At 45.7% G+C, this 17,691-nt stretch overlaps 1 protein-coding gene across 5 annotated transcripts in view; it reads left to right on the forward strand.

Annotated features, from left to right (window-relative positions):
- Positions 1-17,691, forward strand: part of FAM193A (family with sequence similarity 193 member A) — a 138,720-nt gene that overhangs the window by 114,440 nt on the left and 6,589 nt on the right. For 4 of the 5 annotated variants that reach the window (XM_025386199.1, XM_025386201.1, XM_025386200.1 and 1 more), the window contains one exon: positions 5,850-5,931. In XM_025386199.1, coding sequence (XP_025241984.1) covers positions 5,850-5,931 — 82 coding nt within the window. Of the gene's footprint in view, positions 1-5,849; positions 5,932-10,033; positions 10,127-17,691 lie in introns of all 5 variants that reach the window. The other variant, XM_025386203.1, reaches the window with a different exon arrangement.

Consider the following 17,691-nt stretch of genomic DNA (forward strand, 5'->3'; position numbering starts at 1 on the left):
GTACCTGGGATTACAGGCATGCGCCACCACGCCCGGCTAATTTTTGTATTTTTAGTAGAGACGAAGTTTCACCATATTGGTCAGGCTGGTCTTGAACTCCTGACCTCATGTGATCCACCTGCCTTGGCCTCCTAAAGTGCTGAGATTACTGGTGTGAGCCACCACCCCCAGCCTCCATTTTTTTTTTTTTTTTTTTTTTTTTTTTTTTTTTTTTTGAGACGGAGTCTCGCTCTGTAGCCCAGGCTGGAGTGCAGTGGCCGGATCTCTGCTCACTGCAAGCTCCGCCTCCCGGGTTCACGCCATTCTCCGGCCTCAGCCTCCCGAGTAGCTGGGACTACAGGCGCCCGCCATCTCGCCCGGCTATTTTTTGTATTTCTTAGTAGAGACGGGGTTTCACTGTGTTCGCCAGGATGGTCTCGATCTCCTGACCTCGTGATCCGCCCATCTCGGCCTCCCAAAGTGCTGGGATTACAGGCTTGAGCCACCGCGCCCGGCCCCATTATTTTTTTAAAGAAATTCTGGGCTGGGCGCCATGGCTCATGCCTGTAATCCCAGCACTTTGGGAGGCCGAAGCAGGCCGATCTCTTGAGGTCAGGAGTTCAGAAACCCCGTATTTACTACTAAAAATACAAAAATTAGCTGGGTGTGGTGGCACGTGCCTGTAGTCCCAGCTACTGGGGAGGCTGAGGCAGGAGAATCGCTTGAACTTGGGAGGCAGAGGTTGCGGTGAGCTGAGATTGTGCCACTGCACTCCAGCCTGGGAGACAGAGTGAGACTCCATCTCCAAAAAAAAGAAATTCTGTGATTTCCATGTGTTTTTTTCTTTCACTCGATAGTGTAATAGGCAGCTTTTAAGTTTCCAGGTAGGAGAAACTTTTTTATTGTTAATAATTTATAGGTTTTTTTCATTGCGATCAGAGAATATTGTTTTTCTGTTTTGCAAAACCTATTGATACTTTCTGAGGCCCAGTGTATGTCAGCTTTTGTAACTCCTCCATGTGTACTTGATAGAAGTGTATTTTCTTGGGTCTTGGTATAGAGTTCACTGTGAGTGTGTATATATGTACATGTGTATTTACATATGGAGATACATACATGTATACACCTCCATGATACATTAATTCTGTTGTTTAGGTCTTCTGTATATCCTTATTTTGTGTCCTCATGGCCTGTCTTCTGTGGCTTCTTATTACTATTATTATTATTTTATTATTACTATTTTTTTTTTCTGAGATAGAGTTTCATTCTGTCTCCCAGGCTGGAGTGCAGTGGCACGATCTCGGCTCACTGCAAACTCCGCCTCCCGGGTTCACGCCAGTCTCCTGCCTCAGCCTCCCAAGTAGCTGGGACTACAGGCGCCCACCACCTCGCCCGGCTAAATTTTTGTATTTTTGGTAGAGACAGGGTTTTACCATGTTAGCCAGAATGTTCTCGATCTCCTGACCTCGTGATCCGCCCGCCTTGACCTCCCAAAGTGCTGGGATTACAGGCGTGAGCCACCGTGCCCGGCCTTATGGCTTATTATTAATACGTTTCTGTTTTTCTTGCATTTCCTGTTTCTGTGTGGTTTGGTGCACATTCCTGTGATATACTCTTAGTTATTTGTGGCTTTTTGTGTTGAGAAGCGGCCACCTTCTGGTTGTGCTTTGTGCCTGTGGCCTGAGTCCTGCTCTGTCTGCATTGTGATTGCTGCCCCTGCTCTCTTCGGCCCATTTGCCTGATGAGGCAGCCTTGTCCTTGGCCCTTTGTTTCCAGCCTTTTCCTGAGTGCCTTGGGTTTAGGTCGTTCTCCTGTGTGAAGCACACCTGAGGTTTGCTTTGTGAGCCAAATTGAAAATCTTCTCTTCAGTCAGTTAAGCCCATTCACACTTAGTGATATAACTATGTGGTTGGTCTCAACCCTGTCATTATTTTATAATTTCTGTATTTTATATTTACTGTGTGTTTTTCGTGTGTGTGTGTGGGTGGGTTGTGGGTTTTTTTGCTTTTTAATTTCTAAAAATATTTTGGGGCCAGGCGTGGCTCACGCCCGTAATCCCAGCACTTTGGGAGGCTGAGGCAGGCAGATCACCTGAGGTCAAGAGTTCAAAACCAGCCTGGCCAACATGGTGAAACCCCGTCTCTACTAAAAAATACAAAAATCAGCCGGGCATCATGGTGCATACCTGTAATCTTAGCTATTTGGGAGGCTGAGGCAGGAGAACTGCTTGAACCCAGGACGTGGAGGTTGCAGTGAGCTGAGATTGTGCCACTGCACTCCAGCCTGGGTAACAGAGCTAGACTGCCTCAAAAAAGAAAAAAAAAAAAAAAATGGCCAGGCACGGTGGCTCACACCTGTAATCCCAGCACTTTGGGAGGCCGAGGCGGGCAGAGCATGAGGTCAGGAGATCAAGACCATCCTGGCCAACATGGTGAAAACCCCGTCTCTGGTACAAATACAAAAGTTAGCTGGGCGTGGTGGCGTGTACCTGTAGTCCCAGCTTTCGGGAGGCTGAGGCAGAAGAATCGCTTGAACCCAGGAGGTGAAGGTTGCAGTGAGCTGAGATCATGCCACTGAACTCCAGCTTGGCAATAGAGCAAGACTCCATATCAGAAAATTTTTAAAAAATTGAGGTATTAGGAAAATTGGTGCTTTTCTCCTAGTGCATTCCTATAGACTTGCATACCCCACTCATGCTCCTGGGGTCTGAGTTCCCTGTGTACCCCCTCGTGTCCTGCTGTGTTGGCATTAGGAGGTCCTCTGACACCCACTCATTGCCTCCACAGCAGGCAGTGAGTGGATTCCATTCTTTGTGTTTTGCTCTTTTCCTGTCTCCGTGCCTCTCCTCTTCCCATTTATTTATTTATTTTTTTATTTATTTTTTAATTTTTTTTTTTGAGATGGAGTCTCGCTCTGTCGCCCAGGCTGGAGTGCAGTGGCCGGATCTCAGCTCACTGCAAGCTCCGCCTCCCGGGTTCATGCCATTCTTCTACCTCAGCCTCCCGAGTAGCTGGGACTACAGGCGCCCACCACCACGCCTGGCTAATTTTTTGTATTTTTATTAGAGACGGGGTTTCACCGTGGTCTCAATCTCCTTACCTCGTGATCTGCCCTCCTCGGCCTCCCAAAGTGCTGGGATTACAGGCGTGAGCCACCGCACCCAGCCCCATTTTTCATTTGTGTTGTTTCTGCTCTGTCAGAACACACGATATTCTTAAGTACACAGTTTACTACAACAGGGCTCCCGCTTGCTTCTGCTGAGTGTTCCCAGGAGTCTTCAGGTTGGTGAAGCTCATCCTCAGGCAGTGGCCTTGAGTAGGGCCACAGAATTCCCTGAGCTCTGGAGAAGTAAGCTTTGGCCTGTTGTATTGTCAATGAACAGATAGTTTGGTTGGATATAAAATCCTTGGATCAACTGATTTCTCCTGTTTAATATAGTGTGGTGGTTGTAAAAAATTTCTTCCTGATACCAAATTGGTTAAAGTTGTGTTTCATATTTTTCTTACACCAAGATTTTATAGACTGATTATTCTAGCTCTAGTCAGGAAAAGAGAATATTATTAGAAATCTCTTTATTATGACAGCACTTCCAGCAGGCATGCCAGCTCTGTTTCCTTCTCAAGTTGGAGCTGTTTTCTTCTAGAACTTCTTGTGGGTGGCTGCTGACATCATGCTTTCTTAGATCTTCACTTTTTGTACATCTGGAAATGCTCCGGCCTCCTCTCACCCTTGCTTGTGCATCAGTTTCCTGGGTCAGTGGACAGTGTTCTGTGCTTGCTTTCTGCTGCTTGAGTTTTTAAAAATGGAGACTCAGAATGCTTTCCCATACCCTGAAGCACCTCTCTGTACAAACATGTGGAGCCTGCTGTGGCTGGGGGCTGTCCTCACTCTCCAGTCACATCCGCTATTCTGTGCCAGGATTGAGCCATTGACTGCGTTTCCTTTAACCTAATCTTTCCCTTCCTCCTAAGTGTAGGTTACTGAAGGTTGACTTTCCCAGGCCGTTCCCTGAGCACACCCAGCCTTCATTCCTAAACCACCCAGTCCCCAGTGGCACCAGTGACTGTGGCCTCCGCCCCGCTGTGTGCCCTCAGGGATACAGTTGGGATCCGAGTAGCCAAGGCTGTCATAGAGCAGGTCCTTAGAGGAGACTTGTAAGTGACATTTCTGTGAACAAACACATTTGAAAGCACTTGCCTGGTGCTGTGTGAGTCGTCAAAAATATTAGCTATTGGCCAGGCGCGGTGGCTCAAGCCTGTAATCCCAGCACTTTGGGAGGCCGAGACGGGCGGATCACGAGGTCAGGAGATCGAGACCATCCTGGCTAACACGGTGAAACCCTGTCTCTACTAAAAATGCAAAAAAACTAGCCGGGCGAGGTGGCGGGCGCCTGTAGTCCCAGCTACTCGGGAGGCTGAGGCAGGAGAATGGCGTAAACCCAGGAGGCGGAGCTTGCAGTGAGCTGAGATCCGGCCACTGCACTCCAGCCTGGGCGACAGAGCGAGACTCTGTCTCAAACAAACAAACAAAAAAAATATTAGCTATTATGCAGGTAAAACATGCCTTATGCTACCATGGCAATTCCCCAGTGGTAGAAAGAAATGGAGTGTTTATTAAAGGTTCTGAAAAATTGTCCCGCGTTGAGGACTGCGGGGAAATGGAGACTCACCTTTAACAAAGAAATGTCAGTGGTTCCTGTCCTCTTTGTTCACATTGATGGGGCTGGATGCTAGGTGCACTGCATCCCCCACCCCATCCCAGCCCAGATATGTGCTGCTGGAGTCACTTTGATACTCAAGGCTCAGATAAGGCCCCGGGAAGGTGCTCAAGATTGAATTAGATGAGTGACCCGAACAGAACAGAGGAGTAGAAATTCTCAAACTTGCCTGAGAGTCTAGGAAATTGAGTAATCCTTAATGATTTCCCTGCTATCCTGCCTGTTTTCAAAGATGGTTGTGTAATTGCAGCATGAAATGTAGCCTTGGTTTTTGTTTGGAACAACTTGAAAGTGTTTGACCAGGCACAGTGGCTCACACGTGTAATTCTAGCACTTTGAGAGGCCGAGGTGGGTGGATCATTTGAACCCAGGAATTCAAGACCAGCCTGGGTAACATGGTGAAACCCTGTCTCTACCAAAAAGTATAAAAATTACACAGGCCTGGTGGTGTGCATCTGTGATCCCAGCTATTCAGGAGGCTGAGGCAGGAGGATTGCTTGAGCCTGGGAGACGGAGGTTGCAGTGAGCCGAGATCATGCCTGGGTGACAGAGTGAGACTTCATCTAAAAGAAAAGAAAAGAAAAGTTTTGATGAAATCTCTGGATGTCATATGGGTGAGATGAATGCCTGGGAGAACCGCCTTCCTGTAGGGTTGATATCTGGGTCCTCTTCCTGTCAAGGGCACATTCGAGGGACAGCACTTTCCTTAATATGGGCCTGCCCTCTGGATAGCTTCTGCTGGCAGCTATGCTCTGCCTGACACCAGCAGAAACTTTGGGCAGTCCCTGGGCTTGCATGCAGTTTAGATTTCTGGGAATGTTCTTGCTAAAGGGCTCTCTGATGGGCTGCCTGTCATGTAATGACCAGTCACATGGGGAGTCTAGGTTCTAGCAGACATGTCTTCTAATGGGACCTGAAGCCACGGTTGCTTTGCTTAGCGGACATGTGAGTTCTGCAGTTTCCAGGTCAGACCTGGATGTTCATAAACATACCAGAGATCTGTCCTCCTTTGGCCTTCTGTAAAATCTCATTTTAGAAAAACGTTTACAATTTTTGAAGTTGTTTAAATTGAGCGAAGCCAAATGATTTCTTCTGTTCTGATAAGATAGCCTGCTACTGTAATTTGACTTGCTGCTTCTCTTTTATTTTACAGATGATGTCTTTCTACCTAAAGATATTGACCTAGACAGTGTGGATATGGATGAGACAGAGAGGGAAGTGGAGTATTTCAAAAGGTAAATGTGGAGGCTGTGTGTCTGAAACCGTGGTGATTGTGTGCTTGCCATACATGTTTGGTTTTCTGTCTTTCCACGGCACTTCTAGTTATCTTAGACGAAGTTACATCAAGCAAGCCATGCAACCTGGCTACTGAAGAGCCTTGTAGCAGGACAGGCCAGCCACACACACCCCTCCCCCACTCCCAGCACTCACAGTCTCACTTCTCCTCCCCCTCACATGCTAGAAAAATAGTTGATAGCAGTGGCTTCCCCCCACCCCTCCCCACCGAGGCGGTGACTCTCAAGGTGTCCTGGGCCAGCAGCGTCTCCGGGGGGATACAGGCCCCTCCCTAGACCTGCTGGATCAGATTCTGGGAAGGGGGCCGGCATCTGTTATTGAAAGCCTTCCGGGTGACCCTCACATATGCTGATGGTTGAACACACTGGAGCAGTATGCTTTTAAGAAGAAAAGTAGCATTTTAGATACTTGCTGTTTTCCTGATGGGCAAATTTTATCAGTGCTATGTTCTATAATGTTTTATCTACTGTGTGAATTAATGGTAACAAAATTTTGTTTTATTTTATTTTATTTTTGAGAGGGAATCTCGCTCTGTCACCCAGGTTGGAGTGCAGTGGCACCATCTCAGCTCACTGCAACCTCTGCCTCTCGGGTGCAAGCAATTCTCCTGCCTCAGCCTCCGGAGTAGCTGGGATTACAGGCACCCGCCACCACACCTAGCTGATTTTTGTATTTTAGTAAAGATGGGGTTTCACCATGTTGACCAGACTGGTCTCAAACTCCTGACCTCAGGTGATGCACCTGCCTTAGCCTCCCAAAGTGCTGTGATTACAGGCGTGAGCCACCACACCCGGCCTATTTATTTCATTTTTTTATTTTTTGAGATGGAGTCTCTGTCGCCCAGGCTGGAGTGCAATGGTGTGATCTTGGCTCACTGCAATCCCCACCTCCCAGGTTCAAGCAATTCTCCTGCCTCAGCCTCCTGACTAACTAGGATTACAGGGGCCCGCCACCACGCCTGGCTAATTTTTGTATTTTTAGTGGAAATGGGGTTTTACTCTGCTGGCCAGGCAGGTCTCAAACTCTTGACTTTAAATGATCCACCCACCTCGGCCTCTCAAAGTGCTGAGATTACAGGTGTGATTAAGCATTTATTTGTATTATAATAAAAACAACAAAACTGGACTAGAGGCTGCACCTGGTGGCTCACGCCTGTAATCCCAGCACTTTGGGAGGCCAAGACAGATCACTTGAGGTCAGGAGTTCGAGACCAGCCTGGCCAACATAGTGAAACCCCATCTCTACTAAAAATACAAAAATTAGCTGGGCATGGTGATGAGTGCTTGTAGTCCCAGCTACTCAGGAGACTGAGGCAGGAGAATCGCTTGAACCTGGGAGGCAGAGGTTGCAGTGAGCCGAGATCACACTACTGCACTCCAGCCTGGGTGACAGAGAGATACTTTGTCTCAAAAAAAAAAAAAAAAAAAAAAGATGAGGTAGGCATGCACCTGTAGTCCAAGCTACTCAGGAGACTGAGGCCAGAGGATCACTTGAACCTAGGAGTTTGAGGTTGCGGTGAACTATGATCACGCCACTGCACTCGAGCCTAGGCAACAGAGCAAGACCCTGTCTGAAAAAAAAATTTTTTTTCCCCAAAGAATAGATAGTGTTCTTTAACCACAATATATTTTAATCAGAGATTTATTATAAATCAATTTTTAAATCACAGAATATTTGGAAATCTAAAAGTATAGAAGTTTAAATAACTCATGAGTCAAGTAAGAAACCAGTCTTTTTTTTTTTTTTTTTTTTGTTTGAGACAGAGTTTCAGTCTGTTGTCCACACTGGAGTGCAGTGGTGTGATCTCCACTCACCGCAACCTCCGCCTCCCGCGTTCAGGTGATTCTCTTGCCTCAGCCTTCCAAGTAGCTGGGATTACAGGCGCCCACCACCATGCCCAGCTAATTTTTTTTATTTTTAGTAAAAATGAGGTTTCACCATGTTGGTCAGGCTAGTCTTGAACTCCTGACCTCAGGTGATCCACCCGCCTCAGCCTCCCAAAGTGCTGGGATTACAGGTGTGAACCACCATACCCAGAGAGTCAAAATTTTTAAATACATAGAACTAAAAGATAATTAAAACAGTGCATATGGAAACCTGTGGGATGCCGAAAAAAGTTAACTTTTTAGAGCTGTTTATATAAGGCTATAATTGCCTAAATTCGTTTTTAAAAATCCTGGAACATAATGAGTTAAAGATTTCCCTTGAGAAATTAGGAACAGAACAACAGAATAAACCCAAAGAATATATAAAGAAGGAGATAAGGGAGATAATTAAATAGAAAACAAAGACTTGGTAGAGAAGATCAACAAAGCTAAAATTTGATTGATTGAAAACACCAAATCTTTAGGAGACAGATTAAGAATAATAGGGGAAAAAAGACACAAAATATAGCATAATTAGATGGAAGAAGAATTAGGATGTTGATAATTATCAAAGTCAGGTGATGGCTATGTTCATTATACTGTACTATCTGTTTTTGTGTGGGTTTGAAAATGTCTGTAATTAAAGAACAAAAAAATAAAAACAGTTTTGGCTGGGTGCTGTGGCTCATGCCTGTAATCCCAGCACGTTGGGAAGCCACTTGAGGTCAGTTCAAGACCAGCCTGGGCAACATGATGAAATCCTGTCTCTACAAAAAATACAAAAAAATTAGCCAGACGTGGTGGCATGCGCCTATAGTCCCAGCTACTCAGGAGGCTGAGGTGGGAGGATGGCTTGAGCCCGAGAGGTGGAGGTTGCAGTGAACCAAGATTGTGCATCTACCCTCCAACCTGGGTGACAAGAGCCCTGTCTCAAAAAAAAAAATTTTTTTTTTTAATTTTGTAAATATATAAGTGAAAAGGAGGAAATAACTACAGATACTGGAGAGATTAAAATAAGAGAACACTGGGAACAACTTCATTACAATTGACTTTAAAACTATGAAATGCAAAATCAACCCAAGGTAAAAATAGCCTGAATGGTCCAATAACTACTAAAGAAATGAAAACAATAGCTGTAAGTCTCAGTGAGAAAACTACATTTTAACAGTTTTACCGTGAATTCTACCAAACTTTCAGACTTTCAAAGAATGAATTATCCAGTCGTGAGCAGACTCTACCAGTGAATTTAAATGAGTGAGACAGCACACACACAAGTGAATACTCCCTACTTTGTCTTACAAGACAAGTAAAATTTTGATACCAAAATCTGCCCAAAACAATACCAGATAAAAGGAAAAATCACAGGTTTGTCTCGCTCATATTAGATGCAAAAATCCTAAAGAAAATATTTCCCAGGAGGCTGAGGCTCCAGGAGAATCGCTTGAACCCAGGAGGCAGAGGTTGCAGTGAGCCAAGATCATGCCATTGCACTCGAGCCTGGGCAACTAGAGCAAGACTCCCATCTCAAAAATATTATCATACCTACATCGTTGTAATTAAAAAAAAACAAACAAACAAATTAATATACCAAATCCAGCAGCAGTGTATTTTAGAAAGCAGTATACCATGATCAAATTGGTTTATCCCAGGAACGCAAATAGTGTTTCATATTAGAAAATTTACTTTATTGGCCAGGCGTGGTGGCTCACGCCTATAATCCCAGCACTTTGGAGGCTGAGGCGGGCGGATCACCTGAGGTTGGGAGTTTGAGACCAGCCTGACCAACATGGGGAAACCCCGTCTCTACTAAAAATACAAAATTAGCCAGGCGTCGTAGCGCATGCCTGTAATCCCAGCTACTCGGGAGGCTGAGGCAGGAGAATCACTTGAACCTGGGAGGCAGAGGTTGCAGTGAACAAAGATTGCGCCATTGTACTCCAGCCTGGGCAACAGAGAGACACTCCGTCTCAAAAAAAAAAAAATCCTCCTTCCTCCCTCCCTTCTGACAGGGTCTCACTCTGTCACCTAGGCTTGAGTGCCATGACACAATCACTGTTCACTGCAGCCTTGACCTCCCCAGGCTCCAGCAGTCCTCCCACCTCAGCCCTCCAAGTAGCTGGGACTATAGGCACGTGCCACCATGCCTGGCTAATTTTTTTTCTTCTTCTTTTCGTAGAGACGGGATTTCGCCACATTGCCCAGGCTGTTCTCGAACTCCTGGCCTCAAGTGATCTGCCCACCTCAGCCTCCCAAAGTGCCAGAATTACAGGTGTGAGCCCCCGCACCCATCTAGAAAATCCACTTATGTTAGTTGCTACATTAATATATTAAAAAGAGTCATACGATCATGGTTCAGTAGATCATGGATCAGTAGATTCAAAAAAAAAAAAGTATTTTACATTCAACCTTAAATTGTAATTCCTAGGCTAAAGGAATAGAAAAGAGGAACTAAAGCTCAGTTTTACAGGTGATCTAATTGTCTACATAGGAAATATAAAAGAACTGACAGCAAGGGGCTAACTGTGTAGGATCAGTACAGAAGTTATTTGCTTTTGTTTTTTGTTTTTAAACAGAGCACGGTGGCTCACGCCTGTAATTTCAACATTTTGTGAGGCTAAGGTGGAAAGATCACTTGAGCCCGGGAATTGGAGACCAACCTGAGCAACATAGCGAGATACTGACTCTACAAAAAATAAAATAATTAGCCAGGTGTGGTGACGTGCACCTGTGGTCCCACCTACTCAGGAGGCTGAAGTGGCAGGATCCCTTGAGCCCAGGAGATCAAGGCTACAGTGAGCCAAGATGGCACCACTGCACTCCAGCTTGGGCAACAGCGAGACCCTGTTTTTTTTTTTTAATTAAAAAAAAAAAAAAACTTATTTTTCTCTACACCCACACCACAAATAATTAAAATGTAGCTCAAATTAAAAGCGTTTATAATAGCACCAAAATCTCTGCAGTATCCACAGATAAATGTGACAAAAGTTGCATAAGACTTGTATACAAAAGACTATGAAACTTTACTGGAAAACATTAAAGAAGGTCTAAATCACAGAGATTCATTATCCAAAGATAGGAAGGGTTAGTATCATAAAACTGTCAAGGACTGGCCATAGTGGCTCATGCCTGTAATCCCAGTGCTTTAGGAGACCAAGGCGAGGGGATTGCTTGAAGCCAGGAGTTTGAGACCGACCTGAACAACACAGACCACAATTCTACAGAAAAATTAAAAATTAGCCAGGCGTGGGCCAGGTGCGGTGGCTCACGTCTGTAATCCCAGCACTTTGGGAGGCCGAGACGGGCGGATCACGAGGCCAGGAGATCGAAACCACCCTGGCTAACACGGTGAAACCCCGTCTCTACGAAAAATACAAAAAATTAGCCAAGCGTGGTGGTGGGCGCCTGTAGTCCCAGCTATTCGGGAGGCTGAGGCAGGAGAATGGCATGAACCCGGGAGGCAGAGCTTGCAGTGAGCTGAGATTGGGCCACTGCACTCCAGCCTGGCTGACAGTGAGACTCCATCTCAAAAAAAAAAAAAGAAAAAATTAGCCAGACATGGTGACACATGCCTGTAGTCCCAGCTACTCAGGAAATTGATACAGGAGAATCCCTTGAACTCAGGAGTTTGAAGCTTCAGTGAGCTATGCTTACGCCACCTCACTCCAGCCTAAGCAACAGAGAGATCCTTTCTCCCAAAACCAAACAAAAAAACAAAGGCGAAAGATTAGGATCCCACAGCAAGCTTTTGACCAATAAACTACAAATTCAGCCTGACCAAGGAGCCCCATAGCAAGACCAGGGGAGGTGCTGCTGTTTCATGGGTTTGTGGCCGGTGAGCCCTCCCTCTCTCCTGCTGGAGGAAGGCGTGGAGTGACGGGAGTCCCTACCCACCACTCCGGAGAGCATAACTGTTAAATTACTTTGGAAAAGAGTTTGGCAGAATCTAGCAAAATTGAAGTTGTGCCTCCCATGCAAGCCAGCAAATAGCTGAGAGGTTCTCCTGCATGTCCCGGGGGGGCGGGGCAAGCAGGAGGCAAGCAGTAGCTATGTGTTCACTGCTGTGTTCATACCACAGTGAAGACGAACAGACTGCCGCCTCATGGAGAACTCTCACAGACATAATGTTGAGTGAAATGAGAAGCTGTAAGTACAGTTCCCTCGATATGAGGCCACACAGCACAACCATACTACCATTTAGGATGCCATAGAGAAGTCATGAAATTACCAAAAACTATGGTGGACTAATTACTCCAAACACTAGAGCACTGGCTACCTCTTGGGAGAGGACAGCCATGGTTAGCAGTGTCAGGTTTCGTGACCTGGGGGTGCTGTGACTCAGGATTCTGCATGCTGGTTATGTGGATGTTCTGTGTGTCAGATACCGTGTGCATGTCTCACGTAGTCTGCAGTTGACAAAACAGGCCTGATGTGGAGGCCACTGTGTCTGGGGTGCAGGTGGTATGGGGAGGGACAAAGCCAGGTCACACTGGGCCTGGGGGCCTTAGAGAGCAGCGTGAGTTCTGTGCCCATGCTGCAAGAACCTGTTGAAGCCGTGCGATGGTTTGGATTGGATTTCTTCCTTGAATGACTTGGAGCAGGAATGTGGTTGATGTTCTCGAGCGCTCTATTCTAGCTGCCGTGTCGAGAAGGGGCTCGGAGGACAGGGTCACACATGCACTAATGGAGACAGGATTACTGATTGCCAGAGTTAGGAGGGGACGGCAGAGGCAGGAGGTAACATCACAAACTCAGGGCTTGACTAGCTAGGGCCAGGGAAAGCGAAATTGGATTCTGGGAGATGACACAGTCAGCCCTTCCAGTTTGGGGGAATGAGGGGCTCAGTCTCATAGAGGCTGCCAGGCAAGAACACTGTTGGGCATTCACAAATGTTTGTGGTTGAATGAATGAACCACAGTTTAAGCAACCATAATTATACCTAGTGGATGGGTGACAATAATAACCATTTTCAGGTTTCGTTCAGATTTGGTGACAAATAAATAAAAAATAAATAAATAAATAAATAAATAAATAAAAGACAGGGTTTTGCCGTGTTGCCCAGGCTGTTCTGGAACTCCGGAGCTCAGAGGATTCTCAAACCTTCCAGAGTGCTGGGATTGCAGGAATGAGCCACCACACCTGGTCTAGTGTTTCAATTTTGCTTACAAAAGTATACTTTAGGCTGGGCGCAGTGGCTCATGCCTATAATCCCAGCACTTTGGGAGGCCGAGGCAGGAGGATCACGAGGTCGGGAGATCGAGACCATCCTGTCTAACATGGTGAAACCCCACTGCTACTAAAAATACAAAAAAAGGCCGGGCGCGGTGGCTCAAGCCTGTAATCCCAGCACTTTGGGAGGCTGAGACGGGCAGATCACGAGGTCAGGAGATCGAGACCATCCTGGCTAACACCGTGAAACCCCGTCTCTACTAAAAAATACAAAAAACTAGCCAGGCGAGGTGGTGGGCGGCTGTAGTCCCAGCTACTTGGGAGGCTGAGGCAGGAGAATGGTGTAAACCCGGGAGGCGGAGCTTGCAGTGAGCTGAGATCCGGCCACTGCACTCCAGCCTGGGCGACAGAGCGAGACTCCGTCTCAAAAAAAAAAAAAAAAAAAAAAAATTACGTGTGGTGGCAGGCTCCTGTAGTCCCAGCTACTCGGGAGCCTGAGGCAGGAGAATGGCATGAACCCAGGAGGCAGAGCTTGCAGTGAGCTGAGATCTCACCACTGCACTCCAGCCTGGGCGACAGAGTGAGACTCTGTCTCAAACCAAAAAAAAGTATACTTTAGGCCAAGCACAGTGGCTCAGGCCTGTAATCCCACTTTGGGAGGCCAAGGCGGGTAGATCACGAGGTCAGGAGTTGAAGACTAGTCTGGCCAAGATGTTAAAACCCCCTTTCTACTAAAAATACAAAAATTAGCTAGGCGTGGTGGTGGGCGCCTGCAATCCCAGCTGCTCGGGAGGCTGAGGCAGAGAATTGCTTGAACCTAGGAGATGGAGATTGCAGTGAGCTGAGATTGTACCACTGCACTCCAGTCTGGGCAACAGAGCGAGACTCTGTCTCAAAAAAAAAAAAAAAAAAAAAAAAAAAATTGAAGTAAAAAAGACTACTTTAGAATTTAAAATTTGATTTTAGGAAGTATGTCAAATATCAGAGGTTTAAAACACTTGATATCAAAATAAGATCACTAAGTTATTCATTTAATCAAATTAATAATTCAAAGGTTTCAAAAAGCAAAAACCTTTATCTTTTGATAGAAGACTCTGGTTTTGGGGGTTGGGGTTTTTGGGGGAGTTTTTTGAGACAGGGTCTCACTCCATTGCTCAGGCAGTGGTGCAGTCAGGGCTCACTGCAGCCTTAACCACCAGGCTTAGGTGATCTTTCCACCTCAGCCTCCTTGGTAGCTGGGACCACAGGCGTGCACCACCACGGCCTGCCTGAGACTCAGTTTTCTCAACAGTCAGAAGACATAATGAAAACGGCATGAGCGGCATGAGGCCAACAGAATATCTCTTTTTTTTTTTTCAACTTACTCAAAAGATAATTGACAAAATATTTTATTATCTCTTATTAATACTACATGAAATCTTATTGAAAAGAGAAAACCAGTTACATCAGTGTATTACTATTAATTGTAGTAAAATCTTTTAAACAGATCCATCCAGTCTCAGTCAGCTTTGACCACACAAGATTTCCATAAATCTTTTATAACCTCTTAGAATTGTCCCATTCACTTCCTTTTCCCAACTTTCTGTATTCATTTTTTTCTTTGCCATCTTTTGTTCAACTTAATATCACTTTTAAATAACCTCTGAACTAGTCAAAATCACTTTTTCCTTTGACAAAACCACATCCTTGTGTTTTTCTTATAACCTTCCTTACCAAAACACATCTTAGTTTTCTTATGTATTCTACATATAGAACTGTTTTGCTGCTTATCTCAACTTTGAGTTACCATATGTTAGAATTTTAACTTTTAGTAACCTTATAGTGAAAACCTAAGAAATAAGCAATTATTAATCTTTTGTTTATCTGAAATAAGAAGCCAGGCATGGCGTTCATACCTTGTAATCCCAGCTATTTGGGAGGCTGAGGTGGAGGATCACTTGAGCCCAGGAGTTTGAGGTGTGAGCTGTGATTGTGCAGCTGCACTCCAGCCTGGGAGATAGAGTGAGACCCTGTCTAAAAACAAAACAGGCCAGGTGCGGTGGCTCACGCCTGTAATCCCAGCACTCTGGGAGGCCGAGGTGGGCAGATCACGAGGTCAGGAGCTCGAGACCATCCTGGCTAACACAGTGAAACCCTGTCTCTACTAAAAAATAGAAAAAATTAGCTGGGCGTGGTGGCGGGCGCCTGTAGTCCCAGCTAATCGGGAGGCTGAGGCAGGAGAATGGCGTGAACCCAGGAGGCGGAGCTTGCAGTGAGCCGAGATCGCTCCACTGCACTCCAGCCTGGGCGACAGAGCGAGACTCCGTCTCAAAAAAAAAAAAAAAAAAAAAAACAGAGGCTAGAGAAAGAATTTAAACTTTCCAGTCCATGAAGCTTTACGTTATTCTTGGCAGAAATCATGTCAACATAAAGAAAAGCGGGCTGAGAAAGTGCATATAGTTATCAAGGTTTACGGAAGAGAGGAATTCAGTCAACTGAGAAGCTTTTATTATTACTATTTTTTTCACTTTTTGAAATGGAGTTTTGCTCTTGTCACCCAGACTGTAGTGCAATGGTGCAATCTTGGCTCACTGCAACCTCTGCCTCCCAAATTCAAGCGATTTTTCTGTCTCAACCTCCTGAGTAGCCTCGATTACAGGCACCTGCCACCACGCCCAGCTAATTTTTTTGTATTTTTAGTAGAGACAGAGTTTCACCATGTTGGCCAGGCTGACCTCGAACTCCTGACCTCAGGTAATCCACCTACCTCAGCCTCCCAAAGTGCTGGGATTACAGGCGTGAGCCACCTCGCCTGGCCCTGTCTCTTTTTTAATTAAAAAATAATATATATCTATATGTGTGTAGATATATATAGATATATATAGAAGGTGCTTGCCTGGGCAACACAGCAAGACGTCATCTCTACAAAAAGTAGAATCAGCTGGGCATGGTGGCACACTAGTAGTTCCAGCTACTCGGGAAGTTGAGGTGGGGGAGGGTCACTTGAGCCCAGGAGGTCCAGGTTGCAGTGAGCTGTGATTGCACCACTGCACTCCAGCCTGGGCAACAGAGTAAGACCCTGTCTCAAAAAAAAGAGTATCACATCCAGAGAGGCAGTGAAATGTGAGAGCAGGCACATCCTACGCCCTCCCCCACCTCGAACTAAGTAATCCACCTGCTGTATAGACTCTAGATAGAGTGTGGCCAAAGTAGCTGTAAATTAACCTCTTAATGTTGTCATATACTAGATAACTCATACCCTATAGTTTAACAGTTTATAGGCAATCACTGTCAATATAATTTCTGTAAACCAATGAGAATTCTTGACAACTTTTTTTTTTTTTTTAAAGACAGTAGTGTTGTTCTGTTACCCAGGCTGGATTACAGTGGTATGATCTTGGCTCACTGCACCCTTGACCTCTCAGGCTCAATTAATCCTCCCACCTCAGCCTTCTGACTAGCTGGGACTACAGGCGTGGGCTACCAATCTCAGCTAATTTTTAAAATGTTTAGTAGAGACGGGTCTCATTATGTCGTCCAGGGTGGTCTCAAACTCCTAGATTCAAGTGCTCTATCTGCCTCGGCCTTCCAGACGTTGGGATTAGAGGCGTGAGCCACCAAGCCTAACTCTGACAAACAACTTTTGTAATCACCTCCTCTCCTAATTTGTTCTTTTTTCTTAAAAACTTGAGTTGTTGATTCTAACCCCGTTCCCTTTCTAAAGAGGCGAGAGATTCGGGTTTCAGGGGAAAAGAAGGAAAACTGCCTTCTCTGGCCTCGCTTCACAGCATGGGATCCGGGTCCCGGTATCGGCAGTTTGGCTCCCTTCCTCCTCTGGTTTAATTTTTTGTCCTAAATTACACAGCATGCTTTTAAAATTGCTGCTTCCCATTGTTTGTAATTCGGACCCTTTTTTCTCCTTAAATTTGTGACGAGGGCCAGGTGCAGTGGCTCATGCCTGTAATCCCAACACTTCGGGAGGCCGAGGCGGGTGGACCACTTGAGGTCAGGGGTTTGAGACCAGCCTGCACAACATGGTGAAACCCCACCTCTACTAAAAATACCAAAAAAATAATTATCCAGGTGTGTTGGTACACATCTGTAATCCCAGCTACTCTGGAGTCTGAGGCAGCAGAATCTCTTGAACCCAGGAAGGGGAGGTTGTAGTGAGCCCATATCATGCCATTGCACTCCAGCCTGGGCAACAAGAGCAAAACTCCGACTCAAAAAAAAAAAAATTGTGACCGGCTGGTCGCGGTGGCTCACGCCTGTAATCCCAGCATTTTGGGAAGCCGAGGCTGGTGGATCATGAGGTCAAGAGATCGAGACCATTCTGGCCAACATGGTGAAACCCCATCTCTACTAAAATACAAAAATTAGCTGGGCGTGGTGGCTCTCACCTGTAGTTCCAGCTACTCGGGAAGCTGAGGCAGGATAATTGCTTGAACCCGGGAGGCGGAGGTTGCAGTGAGGCAAGATCGCGCCACTGCACTCCAGCCTGGCAACAGAGCAAGACTCCATCTCAAAAAAAAATTGTGACCAATTCCTGTTAGTTTTAAACTGGTGCATGAAGGTGAGTTCTCTCCCTGGCCCTCAAGAGATGTGGAAGTTTGTTTTACAGAGTGCTCTCAGTCACTTAAGGATGTAAATCTTTTTTTTTTTTTTTTTTTTTTTTTTTTTTTTTTTTTT

Source organism: Theropithecus gelada, chromosome 5 (assembly GCF_003255815.1).
Source record: "Theropithecus gelada isolate Dixy chromosome 5, Tgel_1.0, whole genome shotgun sequence".
NCBI classification, from domain to species: Eukaryota; Metazoa; Chordata; class Mammalia; order Primates; family Cercopithecidae; genus Theropithecus; species Theropithecus gelada.